This window comes from Fusarium redolens (assembly GCF_020744475.1).
Source record: "Fusarium redolens strain MPI-CAGE-AT-0023 chromosome Unknown BKA55scaffold_1, whole genome shotgun sequence".
In the NCBI taxonomy this organism is placed as follows: Eukaryota; Fungi; Ascomycota; class Sordariomycetes; order Hypocreales; family Nectriaceae; genus Fusarium; species Fusarium redolens.
Genome location: NW_025763664.1, coordinates 5079159 through 5092138, shown reverse-complemented (window position 1 = coordinate 5092138; position 12980 = coordinate 5079159). Strand labels below are relative to the sequence as shown.

Sequence of the window (12980 nt, the reverse complement as noted above, 5' to 3'; positions counted from 1 at the left end):
GTATGGGTTGAAATAGAATAACCAACATGAGTAGTTTTAAGTCCTTGGAGTGGCGCGTGGCCATCTGCCGATTTTGTCTCATTGATGATGGTGGTCATTTTACTGAGCAGGCAGACAGACAGAGGAAGTCAGCAATACGCCCAGAGGACTTTACGAGATACAATAACTTAACGAGACAAGACTTATAATAGATAAAGCTATGTTTTTACATCGATCGGAGCTTACAAGTTCTTTGAGGTGATGAGTTGAGCTGATAGGCCAGTGTATTAATGATGTTGTCGAAGCGCGTCAAAGAGATCATCGAAATTAAAGCCCTGGCGGCTGCGACTAATGAATACTACTAAAGAAAGGCCACCTATAGAATATCAAAATCGCCATGTGTCGTGCATCTTTAGCTGAGTGACGTGCATGTGCAGGTGTTCGTCCCTGATGAGCGTGAGCGGGATATCGCGTGGTTGGGCTGATAGTCAAGAGACCCAGAGGGGACTGTGTATCTGACCTGTACACACTGTATTGAAGCCCAGTATTACTGTATTATGTACAGTGTGAAAGACAGAAATAACTGTACATATCCGCATGACAGGTACATCAGGCCTCCAGTCTCTCCTCTTCAACACCATCATCTTCAAAAAATAGGCATCGTCACCACGGGACCCCTTGCACTTCCGCTTGCCCTTGCAGAAAATAAAATGCAAGCACTTTATTCTCGGCTCGGCCCAGCCACGGTCGAGACCCTGCATCCACAATCGCATTGTCTTTGTGAATAGCCTCAATTTACATTCTACTCTATGTATCCCACCAAAGACCGCCCCCAACACTCAGTCCTCGTCAACTGGGGCTGAGTGCCTGGTTGAAATGAGTCACCCTTGGTAGCCTCACACTGCTCTACCCCATGCTGCGAATTGATTCCTCCTTGGTTCAGCCCAGCCAAACCGTCTTTGACGATACGGTAGTCCATCTTCATCATCTTCATGGTAATTTTGATTCCTAAAACCTCGAGGAACCCTTCCCATTCTGTCCCCATCACCATCCATCATCCTATTCCTATACATAGGCATACCGCCCTCATGAAACAAGCATCTATCCGAATCTTCATTAGCTTGCATAAGACAACCAGGGTGGCTGCAAGTATGTTGATCGCAAAACCGCGAGTCGCCATCTCTAATCCCGTGGAGTCGTGTACGCCTTGGGCGAGGACACCCTTCTATAGGGCACTCGTGATCAATGCAGAACTGAGATGATCGAGTCCTAGGGGCTGGGCAGTTGTGGACGTGACAGATGTGGTGTTGGCAGAATGGGCTGCCGTGTTCAGGCCTTCGGCCACATCCTCTTCTGTCGTGGATGCCTGGGCACATATCATAAGGATCTATCTCTTAGCATCTGAACCAGAAGTTGTGACAGAATGGATCAAGTGAACTCACCGTCGTCGTAGATGGGATATCCCATCCCTGGAGCCGGATATCTTCTCCCCCCAAATCCAGCCCCCATACGTCTCTTGTGACGGTCACAAAACCGCCCCTCCACCACTTCAGCGTTACAGCCATCATAGGCACACTCATGCTGCGGACAAAATTCCCTCCCAATCCTCCTCATCCGGCAGTTCCAATGCCTACACGTATGCTCCCTGCAATACTCACCAGGGTTCTGTCTGCCTCTTACACAGCCTGGCTCGACACACGTATGCGCATGGCAGAAAGCACCCCCGTCACGACCATCGTCACAATCATGTGCTTCGCAGTAATGCGCACCACAAAAAGGTGTGGGATGTCCGTTGTCGCGAGTATGACAGAGACGTGGACAGTGCGGTCTTAGACATTGACGATGACGTTCGCAGAACCGTTGAGGATCGTCTAGATCTGTGCCTGGAGCGAAGGCACCGCAGTAAGGCTCGCTGCAAGTATGAGATCGACAGAATACACCAGCACCACCGTCTCTAGGATTCCGGCAACTGTCGTACTGGCAGCGGTGGCCGTCGCAGAGTGGAAGGTATTGGTCACGGTGTCGTGATCTCAGATTCTGACAATCTAGGTACTCACAAAGATCTTTACTTATTAGCCCTGACATCAAAGAGAGTGAATGAGCTGTCTTACGAAGCTGTGGGCAGTATCTGTATGCTTCCATGTTCCCATTCTTGACCTCCAAAGCACATCTCGTTCCATTGTCTACTGCCTGACATCGAATGTCTGCACACTCATTAGTAATTTGATATCCGTCAAGAATTAGTAACAACCCACGCTGGGCGCAAACTGAAGCTCTGGGTAACTTTTGGATAGGACATGCTCGCCCACCCTCAGCTTGCATGCAGGCATGGAACTGGCAATACAGCGATGGAAGTATCTGCCCATCCACATGCAGGCTTGTTGGAGGGTTGTGACATATAGTCCCTGTCGCCGCGCAGGGCGCTTCATAGCCGCGCCTTTGTCGATATGGTATGTGATACATCTTGAAAAGGGCTAACGTATCTTGTCTCAATACCTCAAAATCAAAGCCCAACAATACGGGACCAAATGGTGGCAATTTATAATCTCATTTGTCGTGCTCATGCGGCTCTGCGCTTGAACTAAACGTTGACGGCACGTATCACAAGATAAACAGTCGAAGTCATGGGCTGCCACCAACGTGGATCTGTATCACCACTGGATGCAGGACACACGGCGAGCTGCATTATGAAACGAACCACTGGATGCTCTTGTAAGCTCCCGGCTGCAAGATCGCGAATAGGCGATTCGAGCGTCTTCAACCACGGTGGCAATCTCCAATCTTGACTCATCGTCAGTAGCACAACATATCACGGTATCAGAGTAAAATGTTTGTTGCGGGTTAAGGGTGATTCAATTGTCTATCTTCCGCTGTTTCCAGTCGTCATCTATCATTTCACCTCCTAATTCGTGGTATCATTCCAAGCCAGACCTCCACTTCACTGCGTTATCACTAGTCCTCTCTTCTCTCTTCTCTCTCCCCCCCTCCTTTCCTTTAATTCAGCCATCGAGGCTTTGGGATCTATAGAAGAATATACTTTTTTTACGTGGAAATGACTATAGCCAACTGCGCCTAGCACCCCCTGTGATGCGTCCCTAGTTGCCGTGGCTCGCTATAGAGCAACTGGTCCATCGTGAAATCAACATTTATAAACAGAAAAAGTAAACAGAAAGAACAAACAGAGTTTTGATCCTAACAAGGTTGCGCATAGAGATAGCCCACCCACTGTCTGTGGTATTTTCAAGCATGTTGCGCAACGTTGTGTTACAAAGACTCTGCCACCGCTGCCTGAAGCCCCTGCAACAGTGCCGCCTCCGCAGCATTGTCGTGCATGTGTTGATCCATATGTGTTTGCGTATCTGGAACTGGCACCTGACCATGTGCGTGCATATTAGGAGTGGCATTTGTGGGCGGAGGAGGAGAAGGGAATGTGAGCTGAGTATGTGGAGCAGGCGGGTAGTGAGGATGAGGATGGTGTTGAGTCGCGGGTTGAGGAGTCGGCGTATGTTTTGATGGCGGGGAGTGATGTAGCTGTCCGACGGGTGTCGACGTATGGGAACGAGCTTGAGCAGCAGCCTGGGCGTGGGTGGGAGAGTGCATGGCACTGTGGTGCTGCTGAGGTAGTTGCTGTTGCTGGGATCGCGGGGTCTGAGGAGACATAGACATTTGCGATTGAGGACGCGCTGCCTGATGGGGCGACTGTTGTGTTGTCGACATAACGCTTGGCCTTGACTGTGGCAAAGTTGATGGAGGATATCCCGATGAAGTGGCTGGGTTATACGAGTGGGCAGCTGCTTGATTGTGTGCCTGGCCTTGCTGGGACGACGCTGCCTGCGCAGCATTCTGAGCAGGCGTCATAACTCCCGAACCAACGGCTGACGCTGGCGTTCCTGCAGCTCTTCCTTGTCCCTGTGGAGAGTTCTGCAACCCTCCAGCCAGTGTCATGATTCCCTGAATCTTTGCCTGGTCCTCCTCCGAGTTCATCCTTGCACGTTCTTCAGCCTCCTTTCTCGCTGCCTGTGTGGGAGCTCGCGTCTTGAGCTCGCCAGTAACTGCCTGGAGATAATATGGCATCTCAGAGTTGGTCTTGAGGAAGAACAACTTGAGGTTGCGAGCCTTGTCCTTAAGTTGGACCTGTGTTCGATCTTTTAGTATATCTGATACTGTGCCCTGCGCTCCAAACAGGGTGAGTATTTGGCTCCAGTGGGGCCCCTTGACCAAGTCCAAGCCTGCCATGAGAGCCTTCTCTTCCTCCTGAGTCCACGGCCGACGTGTTGAGTGGATGCCTTCTCTTCTTGTATGAGATGCGTTTTTGGAAAGGGCGGCTTGACGAGCCTTATCGTACAACAATGCACTAGAGCAGGTTTGATGTGGCGGCAGCTGATGACCCGGTTCTTGAGGCGGTGGTTGTGGCTCAGGGATACTCTGTGTATATGTTGCATAGTACGGGTTTTGAGCCTGTTGTTGTTGGAGCTGGTTCAGATATGTTTGAGCTGCGTTCATATTAGCTAATGATTCTTGTCCTCTTCCGAGACCTAACTCACTCGTGCTTGTTGGAACTGTAGGTTGATAGGGTACCGGCGACAGTCCATGTAGTGTAGTCTTGACATAATGGTCTGTACTTTGGGCCACCAATGCCTCAAGCTCCTTGTAATCTTGTTGAGTGCATTCCACCTTGCCGTTCGTCTGAGGAGTCAAGGTGGGTTCCTTCTCGGGGCTCTTGGTAGGCTCAGCCGCTGGTGGCGGTTCGATTGTTTCGGTGACCGCGGGTGTTTGCTCGGGTTGGGGATTAGTGTTGGCCGGGGTGGCAGTAGTATCTTCAGTCAGTCCAGCCAAGGCATCTTGAACAAGCCCAGAAGCTGTCTTTTCAAAGAAAGATGAGAGATCGTCCAAGTCGAGGTTCGGATCGCCGGTCGTATCGCCCAGGAGGTCAACTGCAGTCTCTTCGCTAGATCGCATAGGATGGCCTAGTCTTGATCCAAGATCTGACATCAATGCAAGGCGTGTCTTTACACATGTTGAGACTTGTCGCAATAAATCATCGACCTTGTACTTTTCTCTCAAAACAGCTAGTACTGGTGAGTAAGAAGACCCCCCTCGTTTCGTACAAATCACTCACCAGATTCGGTAGAAGCTTCACCCTCGAGAGAAGTTTTCCTCGATCGGACGGAAGTGATAAACTCAGAATCGGCAGGCGTAAGATCGAACCCATTATGAAGCCCCCGTAGCTTTTCTTCCATCCCGTTGATTAGTGCCTCTTCCAAAACTTGCTCTTTAGATTGTTCCTGTGTTTTTGCAGCAAGCGCATCGATGGCGACCTGGGTTTTGAGGGAGAGGTATAGATCGAGCGCGTCGGAACCGAGGTCTGAGACTTGGCCTCTGAAAATCGCATGGAAGTGCTGATGAGCTTCGGAATAGGATGGCGTGGTTTGCAATAGCCAGATGCCGAATTGAGCCAGGTTCGCTAGATCGAGGATCGTACGGGATTCGTGGTCATGGAGGTCTGGGTCGTCTGCTGATAGAATGGGCCCCGAGGAATATATTTGCTTGATCTGCGCAAAAGAAGCTTGTAGGTCGCGAAATGACTTGGCGTGTTGTGAATCGGCATCTTGGATAGGTTTTATCGAGTCGTCGAATGATTGCGAGAATAAGAGGAGGACAGAAAGTGCCTATCCCAGCCATGTAAGCGCTGCGGTGTCTCTCAGGTCGCGCCACCTACCAAGTTGCCAAGCGCATGTCGACTGGCTTTGCGCAAATACTTTTGAGGATCGGAGAAGAATGAGACTGAAGGAGGTGAAGGAGGAGGGGGCGGCGGCGGTAGAGGGTGGTCGGTAATGCCATCAATCTCCATGGGATCGTTTGAGGTACTGAAGACGAAGTCGTTTACATTGCTGAGCGCATTCTGTACGAGAAGCGCAAGGCCATCTTCGAGTGATTCTTCGGCGCCTTGGTCGAGATCGAGCGTGTTCTGAGAGGGAGGTTCGGCTTCAGTCTTGACCCTCTTAGATGGGTCGTCGCTGTTGGACTCGTCTTCGAATGGTCGTTTAGTCGCAGCTTGCATGATGGAATCAAGGTCGAGGCCGAGGCCCTCGAGAATGTCAGCTTCATTAGTGGGCTCTTGCTTGATCCCTAGGGTCACTACAGTCAGCATTGAGCAAGGTTCGTCTATCGCGATCTGACGGAGAGCAGCGGGACATGTACGCACCCGTCGGGGACATTCCCGCGTTGAGCTCAGGCTGGCCAGGCTCAGCCATTATTTCGACTTCACTAAAGCATAAGCAGTGGGAGAAGTGTCCAAGGATAGCTCCAGGGTATTTCTAGGAGATGAGCTCGAGGCGTGGTGCTGTTCGGCGCGGCGGCGTAGTCGTCGATACGGCGGATGATGATTGTTGGAAGTTTTTGCCCTCCAAAACGGCCCTACGAAATCTACTATCGATACACAGAAGAAAACTGGGGCAGCAAAACTCGAAGAAGTCACCTCAAAACAGAAGAACCTCGGTGATATACGTATACAATGATGGGAAGATTCAAGTTGGCGTGTTGCTGAATCACTGAAGGTTTGTGAGTTTATCCAATTATACTCTTCTTGGATCAAAAAATTGTGTTTTTCTGGCAGGTCCATCAAAAGTTGGCCAGTACTTGCCTCGACTGAAGATTTTTTGACATGGGAAGGCGGGGATCGGCCATTACCAGCGCCGATTTAGATGGATGCAAACAATGGCTGGGGATTGGGATTCGAAGGTTTCATTGGTTACAAAAAGAACAAAGCTCTCTAGGGACAAGCTTTGTTAAAAAATTGCGTTCTTAAATTCAATAGAAGAGACGTGATTGGCCATTACTTGTCCGTGTAAGTGATGCCTGGCATATGATCTTTTATGTCCAATGGATTCAATGGACAATCATCGTCATACTTGTAGAGTTCTTCAGTTCCCCTCTCATTGGCAGTAGTAATATGCCACCGGAGGTCCTCTTACCAGTCTTAGCAACGGATGTGTTCACAAAGTTGACGGCTCAAGTTCCCCTCGTCGCCGGTCTGTTCAGTAAACTCTATGGGAAAAAAATGTTTGGGTTCACGATAAACAGCATGCAAAATCTAAAAATACAGTCAAATAAGATCCTTTTATTCCTAGTAGGATCATAAAAAATCCGTATCATCACAAAGTTGAGGGTAGTGTCTATGAAATTGTAATGGCCCCAGCATGAGATACCAGCAAAATAATCAAGACCTTTTCCGAACATCTTCTTCTAGATCCGTAATGATGGCCATGCCTCAATCCAAGCTGTTATAAGGCAAGATTGGAGGGAGAACGAGACTTACTTCATTCGTAGCGAAGTATTTCATACTTGTTAGGTAGAGGAGCTTTGTGAAAGATCCACTCCAGGTAAACACCGTCTATCTTAGCCTTTTTCTCCAGGGGTCAGTGTGTGTAGAAATGGGAGACTCGTAAAGAGTGGCCCTCCACTGTCTTGTTCATTGCAGGGGGCATCCAACGTGGTATATCCGGCTTATACCGATCCTTTCTAGCCTTGCACTTCCCCAGGCATCGTAAGCGGCAGAATAATATGTGTCTTCTTATGCTATCCAGAGTTTCCTTGATCGAACGGCTTATTGACTTGGATATAAACAAGAAGGTCGAAAAGCCGCCCTTCTTTAGTCGAGAGCCTGGGCCTAAAGAGAGGTAACTGTAGTTATGTTCAGGAGTAGTGAAATCTCCATGCCTCCAAATCTGAAGTTTTGAGCACTGAGAGACAGATGTGTCAGGATCTGTCTCGTGATCTCTCTCGCAGGTACTTCACTTCAAAAGAAGGGACAGAAGACGGCCCGAGAACTAGTGCTGATAGCCGTAGGCGTGGGTGTGGAAGTGAGGTGCAGATGGGCCAGTGTCTTTATAGTAGACGTCGAATAGAATAAAGTGACGTTATTTCAGACACCGAACTATCCTTTTGGTGCTGTTTTGTAGGTGATGGGTTTTATTATTGGTTGAGTCATCATTAATGGCGATGGCGAAGCAGTACCGATGCATCTTCTCTCATTCGTCCATAGCAATAATCTCAGGGGTTTCCCCATACCACCTGGGCTGGTGGTGGTAAGTGAGATACTTTGTATGTATATGCTATACGGTATAGGGCAGTAGTTACTGACAGGGAATTCAGCACACAATGTAATCTATAACAGTCCGGAGGTGATCGAGCAGTGTAGCCGGCTCTGAATCGTTGGGGTATAGGGAGAGTCGTTTATATAGTGTTTCTCGCAACCTCTGAGCTCTGCGGTCTCTTCCAATGCTAGCTTACCATTTCAGGCTGGGGAGTGAGAGTTATTGTCATATGAAGGAGAATCATAATATCCTGAAGTAGGCAACGACAGGTTGCTGGGAACAAGTAAAGAAATCATGGAGAGGTTTCACCTATCTTTGATAACGGAGTTTCCCTTCAGGGCAACTTAACTTCTTATTTATGTTCCCTTGTATTCTGCGTTGTTTCACTCTTCATCGCTGTGCTAAGCAATCATAAAACAACGAGTTGAAGCAGATTATATGAGGGATCACTTAGGCATCTTGATGTATGTGCTGTAATCAAAGATTGCGCCAAACAGAGACCTTTCTCGGGCATGAGACCACAACAGTCAAGGTTTTCCTGACTACCTTACCTATTGATAGTTCGTCTGAAGCTGCACCCCAAAGTGATGATTGCCTTGAGTAACTCCCAGGAATGGATATCTTATAGGGCGGTAATTGGATTGAACAATGCAACAGCAACTTATCATAGGTAGTGTCTTTAGAAATATGTCACTTGGTCAACACTTGGAAAGCCTTGTGATCAGAATGATTCCAGGAGCAAGAATTCTTACCATTTCGCAAACAGTTCCGTGGCTACCTACCTCATGCTACAAGAGAGTCAACTTGGTATGGAAGGTAGTCTAAACTCTGCACCTGCTTAAGGAAATCATATGATGTTCAGTGCTACCTACCCGGAGCTCAAGTTTGTTAGTGTTTTTTTGACTTGGAGGAAGAGATGGGCTTTTGTTTATTCACCTCAGCGAGAGGGAGCAATGGTTGACTTCGACAACTCCATCATCGCTTTCATTCATCCATCCGGACCTGAAACTCTACATTCAAAACTACTATATCTGCATACACACTCTGTATAACCTAACAACAATTCCATCAAGTCTATTCCACGTTCCTCGTCATGGGTGACTGCTCATCATCTATTGCACCACCACCACCACCACCACCAGTGTTCATACCACCAACAATCTCTGCGCCACCACCACGATGGAGATCCCGCAATCGATATTCACCCTGGGCTCCTCGAAACTACCAAGGAGGCTTACGTGGCCGACGAGTCAGCGGTACTGGCTGCACCATCATCTTGTCAATTTTCTTCGTGATCGTCGTCCTCGCAGTTGCAATTCCCTTCCTCACGAAGTTTTTAAAACTAAAAGATAGACCAAGCTTCGCAAAAACCTAACCAGTCCGTTTCACTTTCATCCTCAAACACAAGGGTAACTGACTAAACCGGTTAAGACCCATTCCTCTCCGCCACAAGGTGTCTTCCACCAAACATCAAACACAAACTACCGCGCCCTGACTGACAAATCTAACGAGGGCCCCGCGGAGTGCGTGATGAACACGAAGCAACGCGGGGATGAAGTTGCTGGTGGTGAGGGAACAACGTCTATGCCAAGAAAGATCTCCGCTTTGTTTTGGGGAGATGAGAATGAGGACAGTGTAACATGGCCCATCGAGGAAGAGGACTTGCTGAACAAGCTGAAATCGGGTGCGTGGCATGCTTTCCGACCAAGTTTGTTTATCATGCTTCTGCTTGTTTTCGTTGTCGCAGTCATTAATTAGACGAGCCTACATGTTTGCAGTGGACCAAGTCGAAGCTCAATATCTCTTATTGGATTAGACCTTAATGTTGAAGCTCTATCAAAAAGCCAAGAAATTGACTGCAACTCTGTGCTTGATTTCCTTCCATGTACATACTCTATCTGTATTCCTTGAAATATACCCAACCTAACCCTTGATGTAATGTACATCATATCCCAAACACGTCATTACGTAGCCATCATTAGTTATGAAACCATAATCGTTCATCCATCCATCCATTCAACCAACACTCTCTTCCGGATGCAGCACAGCTGCCCAGCTCCACCAAGGAATGTATCTCCAAACCATGAGCCAGCATCCACTCAGAGGAGCAGCACCGGAGTGGAAGAAATAACATAACAGGTTAATATTAAATGCAAAAAAGCCGACCCAGATAAAACGCCAAATCCGGTAGGGGTATCATAATATGCGCGCGAAAAAGTAAATGTTGTATCTCTCTGTATTTGTTTTTCACATCCACACAGCAAAGAAGAGCATGACGAGGACCAAGGCGATGCTAGTATAAGCAACGTGTTTCCGCCCTGAAGCTCCACTGCCTTCTTCGCTGGTAACAGATCGTGAAAATACAGAGTTCGTGCCGTTATTGATGTAATCGAGTACGTCGTTGGAAGAGGACGCCAGACCGAAGAGGAAGCTCATGCCACCATGCGCAAAGGCCTTGACATTGAGAGACGCGGTCTCGACGATGGATACTTTTGCGGTTGGGCCGATCATTTGCGATAAGGCGATTTGTCGCGCGCGGTCTTGGGCGTGAATGGCTCGGTCGCGGGAAGGTAATTGGGAAGTAACACCTTAACAATGTTAGTCTTTAAGCTTAAAGGACGAGATTAGAGTATCTCACCATGTGTCGCGAATTGAGACGTGGGAGCTCTGTTATTCGAGATGTGAACTTCAGCTGTAGCTGCTAAAGCCATAAATGCGCAGAGCAAGATGAGGAGCGAGATTGGTGACCGCATCGTTGACCGATATAACAATACCAGAAGATTTCCAGAAAAAAGATCGAACGGATAGGGCGTAGTATAAAGATAGTGATCCAAGACAAGCGAGGTTATTATGTCGCAAACGATCGATCGACAAGGTAATTAACCTTTTCTGTCTCCCCTCCTTCCAAGGTTTCTTGTCCCTGTCGACAAACCCCAAAAACTGTAACGAAGGTTGTTTGTAAAGAAAGGTGACGAGGCCCCGATTCAAAAGTCCTTCAAAGCGGGTGGATTTTCCTCCTGGCAGCCTCGCTTGTACACGCAGCCCGAGCTGAATAACCGTAAAACCGTAAAAGAAGTTGCAGAGAAAACGATTGGACGGGCCGGCCACGCGTACGACGGCTTAGAAAGAGGTGTGGTGAGCTGAGGAGTGTGTGTGTGGGCGTTCCGATCGTGGGGGGGTTTTGGTCCTGCTTAGAGGCTTTTTTCTTTATCGGGAGTGACCTGATTGGAGATGGCGAGAAGAGCTTCCTGATAAGCTTCGAGGAGAAGTCAATTTGTTGATGATGACGAAAAGGAGGATAATGCGAGGAACGAATAATCAATTAATTGACTGGGGGAGGGTAAGGGAGAGTAAGATATTAAAGTAGTTCAAGCTTTTTCGCTTACTCTCCTTGTTTTTAATAAAGAAGTGGATTAGGTAGATTTATGATCGTTGTTGGTTGACCCTTATCCTCATCTTCATTCATTCATTACTGTCAATCAATATTGGATCGACCCCCTGTGAGTCTCATTTTTATCCGCATCCCTTTTCCTGATTCGAGCTACGAAAGTTTGCATATGCAGCCTCTAAGCTAAAGCTCAAGTGGATCTTCCCATCACCCTTTTTAGCTTGGTATCCCGATAAAACAGTTTCAACCGATTGGACACTCTCGAATTTTCTTCTTTCTTTCTTGATTTTGTGCCAAGAAAAACCTTTAACGGCGCTAGAAGACGAGCAAGCCTTGTGCTAGTGTTTTCTTTTTAGTGGAACATGCTACTGAAGTTGAGTCAGATCCTTCTTTCGTTGGGCGGGCAGCCTTGCATGGGATTGAACAGAAGAAGTTCTACAGCTTGGAGAGCAGGGGATCGAGCAGGGCTGGGATTGTGGCAATGTAACGCTGAGTTGCATACTGACGACACATTCAACGTTCGGGCATTTCTTGATCAAGCAGAACAAGTCTCATTTCTGTGTTATCGTGGTCTACAGATTGTGGCCTCTGAAGGAAGTCCCTCGGGTAGGTAAATCCTCAGGAGGTTTAACGACTCATGGCAATACGCACAAAGCACTTGTTTGCCACAATGCCCCTGAACTACTGCTGCCTACTGGTCCAAAGCAGAGACGAGGCTGATCTCTAGCTGTCAACCGAAAACAAGAGGGAGCCATCAACAAACAAAACCCCTCATATGGACCCTCTTTTTAACTTTGTCTCCGTCTCTCTCTGTCCTATGACTGCGCGATAACCGCGTGTCCTCTCTCTCCTCTCTCTCAAGGTTTCTTCTCTTTCTTCTCTGCTCCTCTTCCATCCAGACCAGTCTAATCCCCCACATTCCCATAGCTCATGACGTACGCCTCGAAAAATTGCATCACGGTCCCACTATTGCGCCGATTGGATGCTCCGTAACTTACAGACCAGGGTATCCTGACTGAGTTTGTGTCTGATGAATAACGATCTGTCGGAGGACAAGCGTTTAATATTGTTGATCTTTATCTCCATCTGTATCATTAAAAACTGTCAAAGTCACAGCTTGCAGGATATTCTTGGCACATGTAAACACACGTCTTGTGTCAAGGCTTCATCTTATCTATCCATGTTTTGAAACGGTCTTGCATGATGCTTAACTCGGCAAGGCCCGAAAATTGTGAAGAACATCACAATTATGAAAATGTCATGCGTTGTTTCCTACTGCTACGTTGATGTTTTCTTATTAGTCAAGACATAGAAAGTCTCGAATCCTTCTTCGTGTTTCATTTTCACGCTTGTCTCAAACACACATGCAACCAACGTGAGGCAGACAGGACCCTTTGAGCTGAAGCGAAGCTGAACCCTGCATAAATACCGTGCATGCATACCAGTCAATCAATGTCAACGTAAGTTATGATGAAATTGAAATCGAAGTCTCATTCAATCGTAAGTCGTGCATAATT

The 12980-nt window shown here is 47.8% G+C and overlaps 4 protein-coding genes across 4 annotated transcripts; 1 reads left to right on the top strand and 3 right to left on the bottom strand.

Moving 5' to 3' along the window:
* Positions 1 to 1204: 1204 nt before the first annotated feature.
* On the bottom strand, positions 1205 to 2442 carry BKA55DRAFT_588991 (uncharacterized protein; the record flags this gene model as incomplete). Its single annotated transcript, XM_046194865.1, has 4 exons — positions 1205 to 1332; positions 1422 to 2042; positions 2091 to 2169; positions 2350 to 2442. The coding sequence occupies 4 exons, from the start codon at positions 2440 to 2442 to the stop codon at positions 1205 to 1207; spliced, it is 921 nt and encodes a 306-aa protein (XP_046057352.1).
* Positions 2443 to 3243: 801 nt separating this feature from the next.
* BKA55DRAFT_533175 (telomere repeat binding factor-domain-containing protein) lies at positions 3244 to 6233 on the bottom strand (the record flags this gene model as incomplete). Its single annotated transcript, XM_046189429.1, has 5 exons — positions 3244 to 4472; positions 4524 to 5048; positions 5099 to 5648; positions 5699 to 6108; positions 6185 to 6233. 5 exons carry the CDS (start codon positions 6231 to 6233, stop codon positions 3244 to 3246), a joined length of 2763 nt encoding a protein of 920 aa, XP_046057351.1.
* Positions 6234 to 9168: 2935 nt separating this feature from the next.
* On the top strand, positions 9169 to 9833 carry BKA55DRAFT_683640 (uncharacterized protein; the record flags this gene model as incomplete). The annotated part of the gene is made up of 2 exons (XM_046198535.1): positions 9169 to 9384; positions 9507 to 9833. The coding sequence occupies 2 exons, from the start codon at positions 9169 to 9171 to the stop codon at positions 9831 to 9833; spliced, it is 543 nt and encodes a 180-aa protein (XP_046057350.1).
* A 489-nt stretch (positions 9834 to 10322) lies between these two features.
* Positions 10323 to 10828, bottom strand: BKA55DRAFT_683639 (uncharacterized protein; the record flags this gene model as incomplete). Its single annotated transcript, XM_046198534.1, has 2 exons — positions 10323 to 10663; positions 10714 to 10828. 2 exons carry the CDS (start codon positions 10826 to 10828, stop codon positions 10323 to 10325), a joined length of 456 nt encoding a protein of 151 aa, XP_046057349.1.
* Positions 10829 to 12980: the final 2152 nt, after the last annotated feature.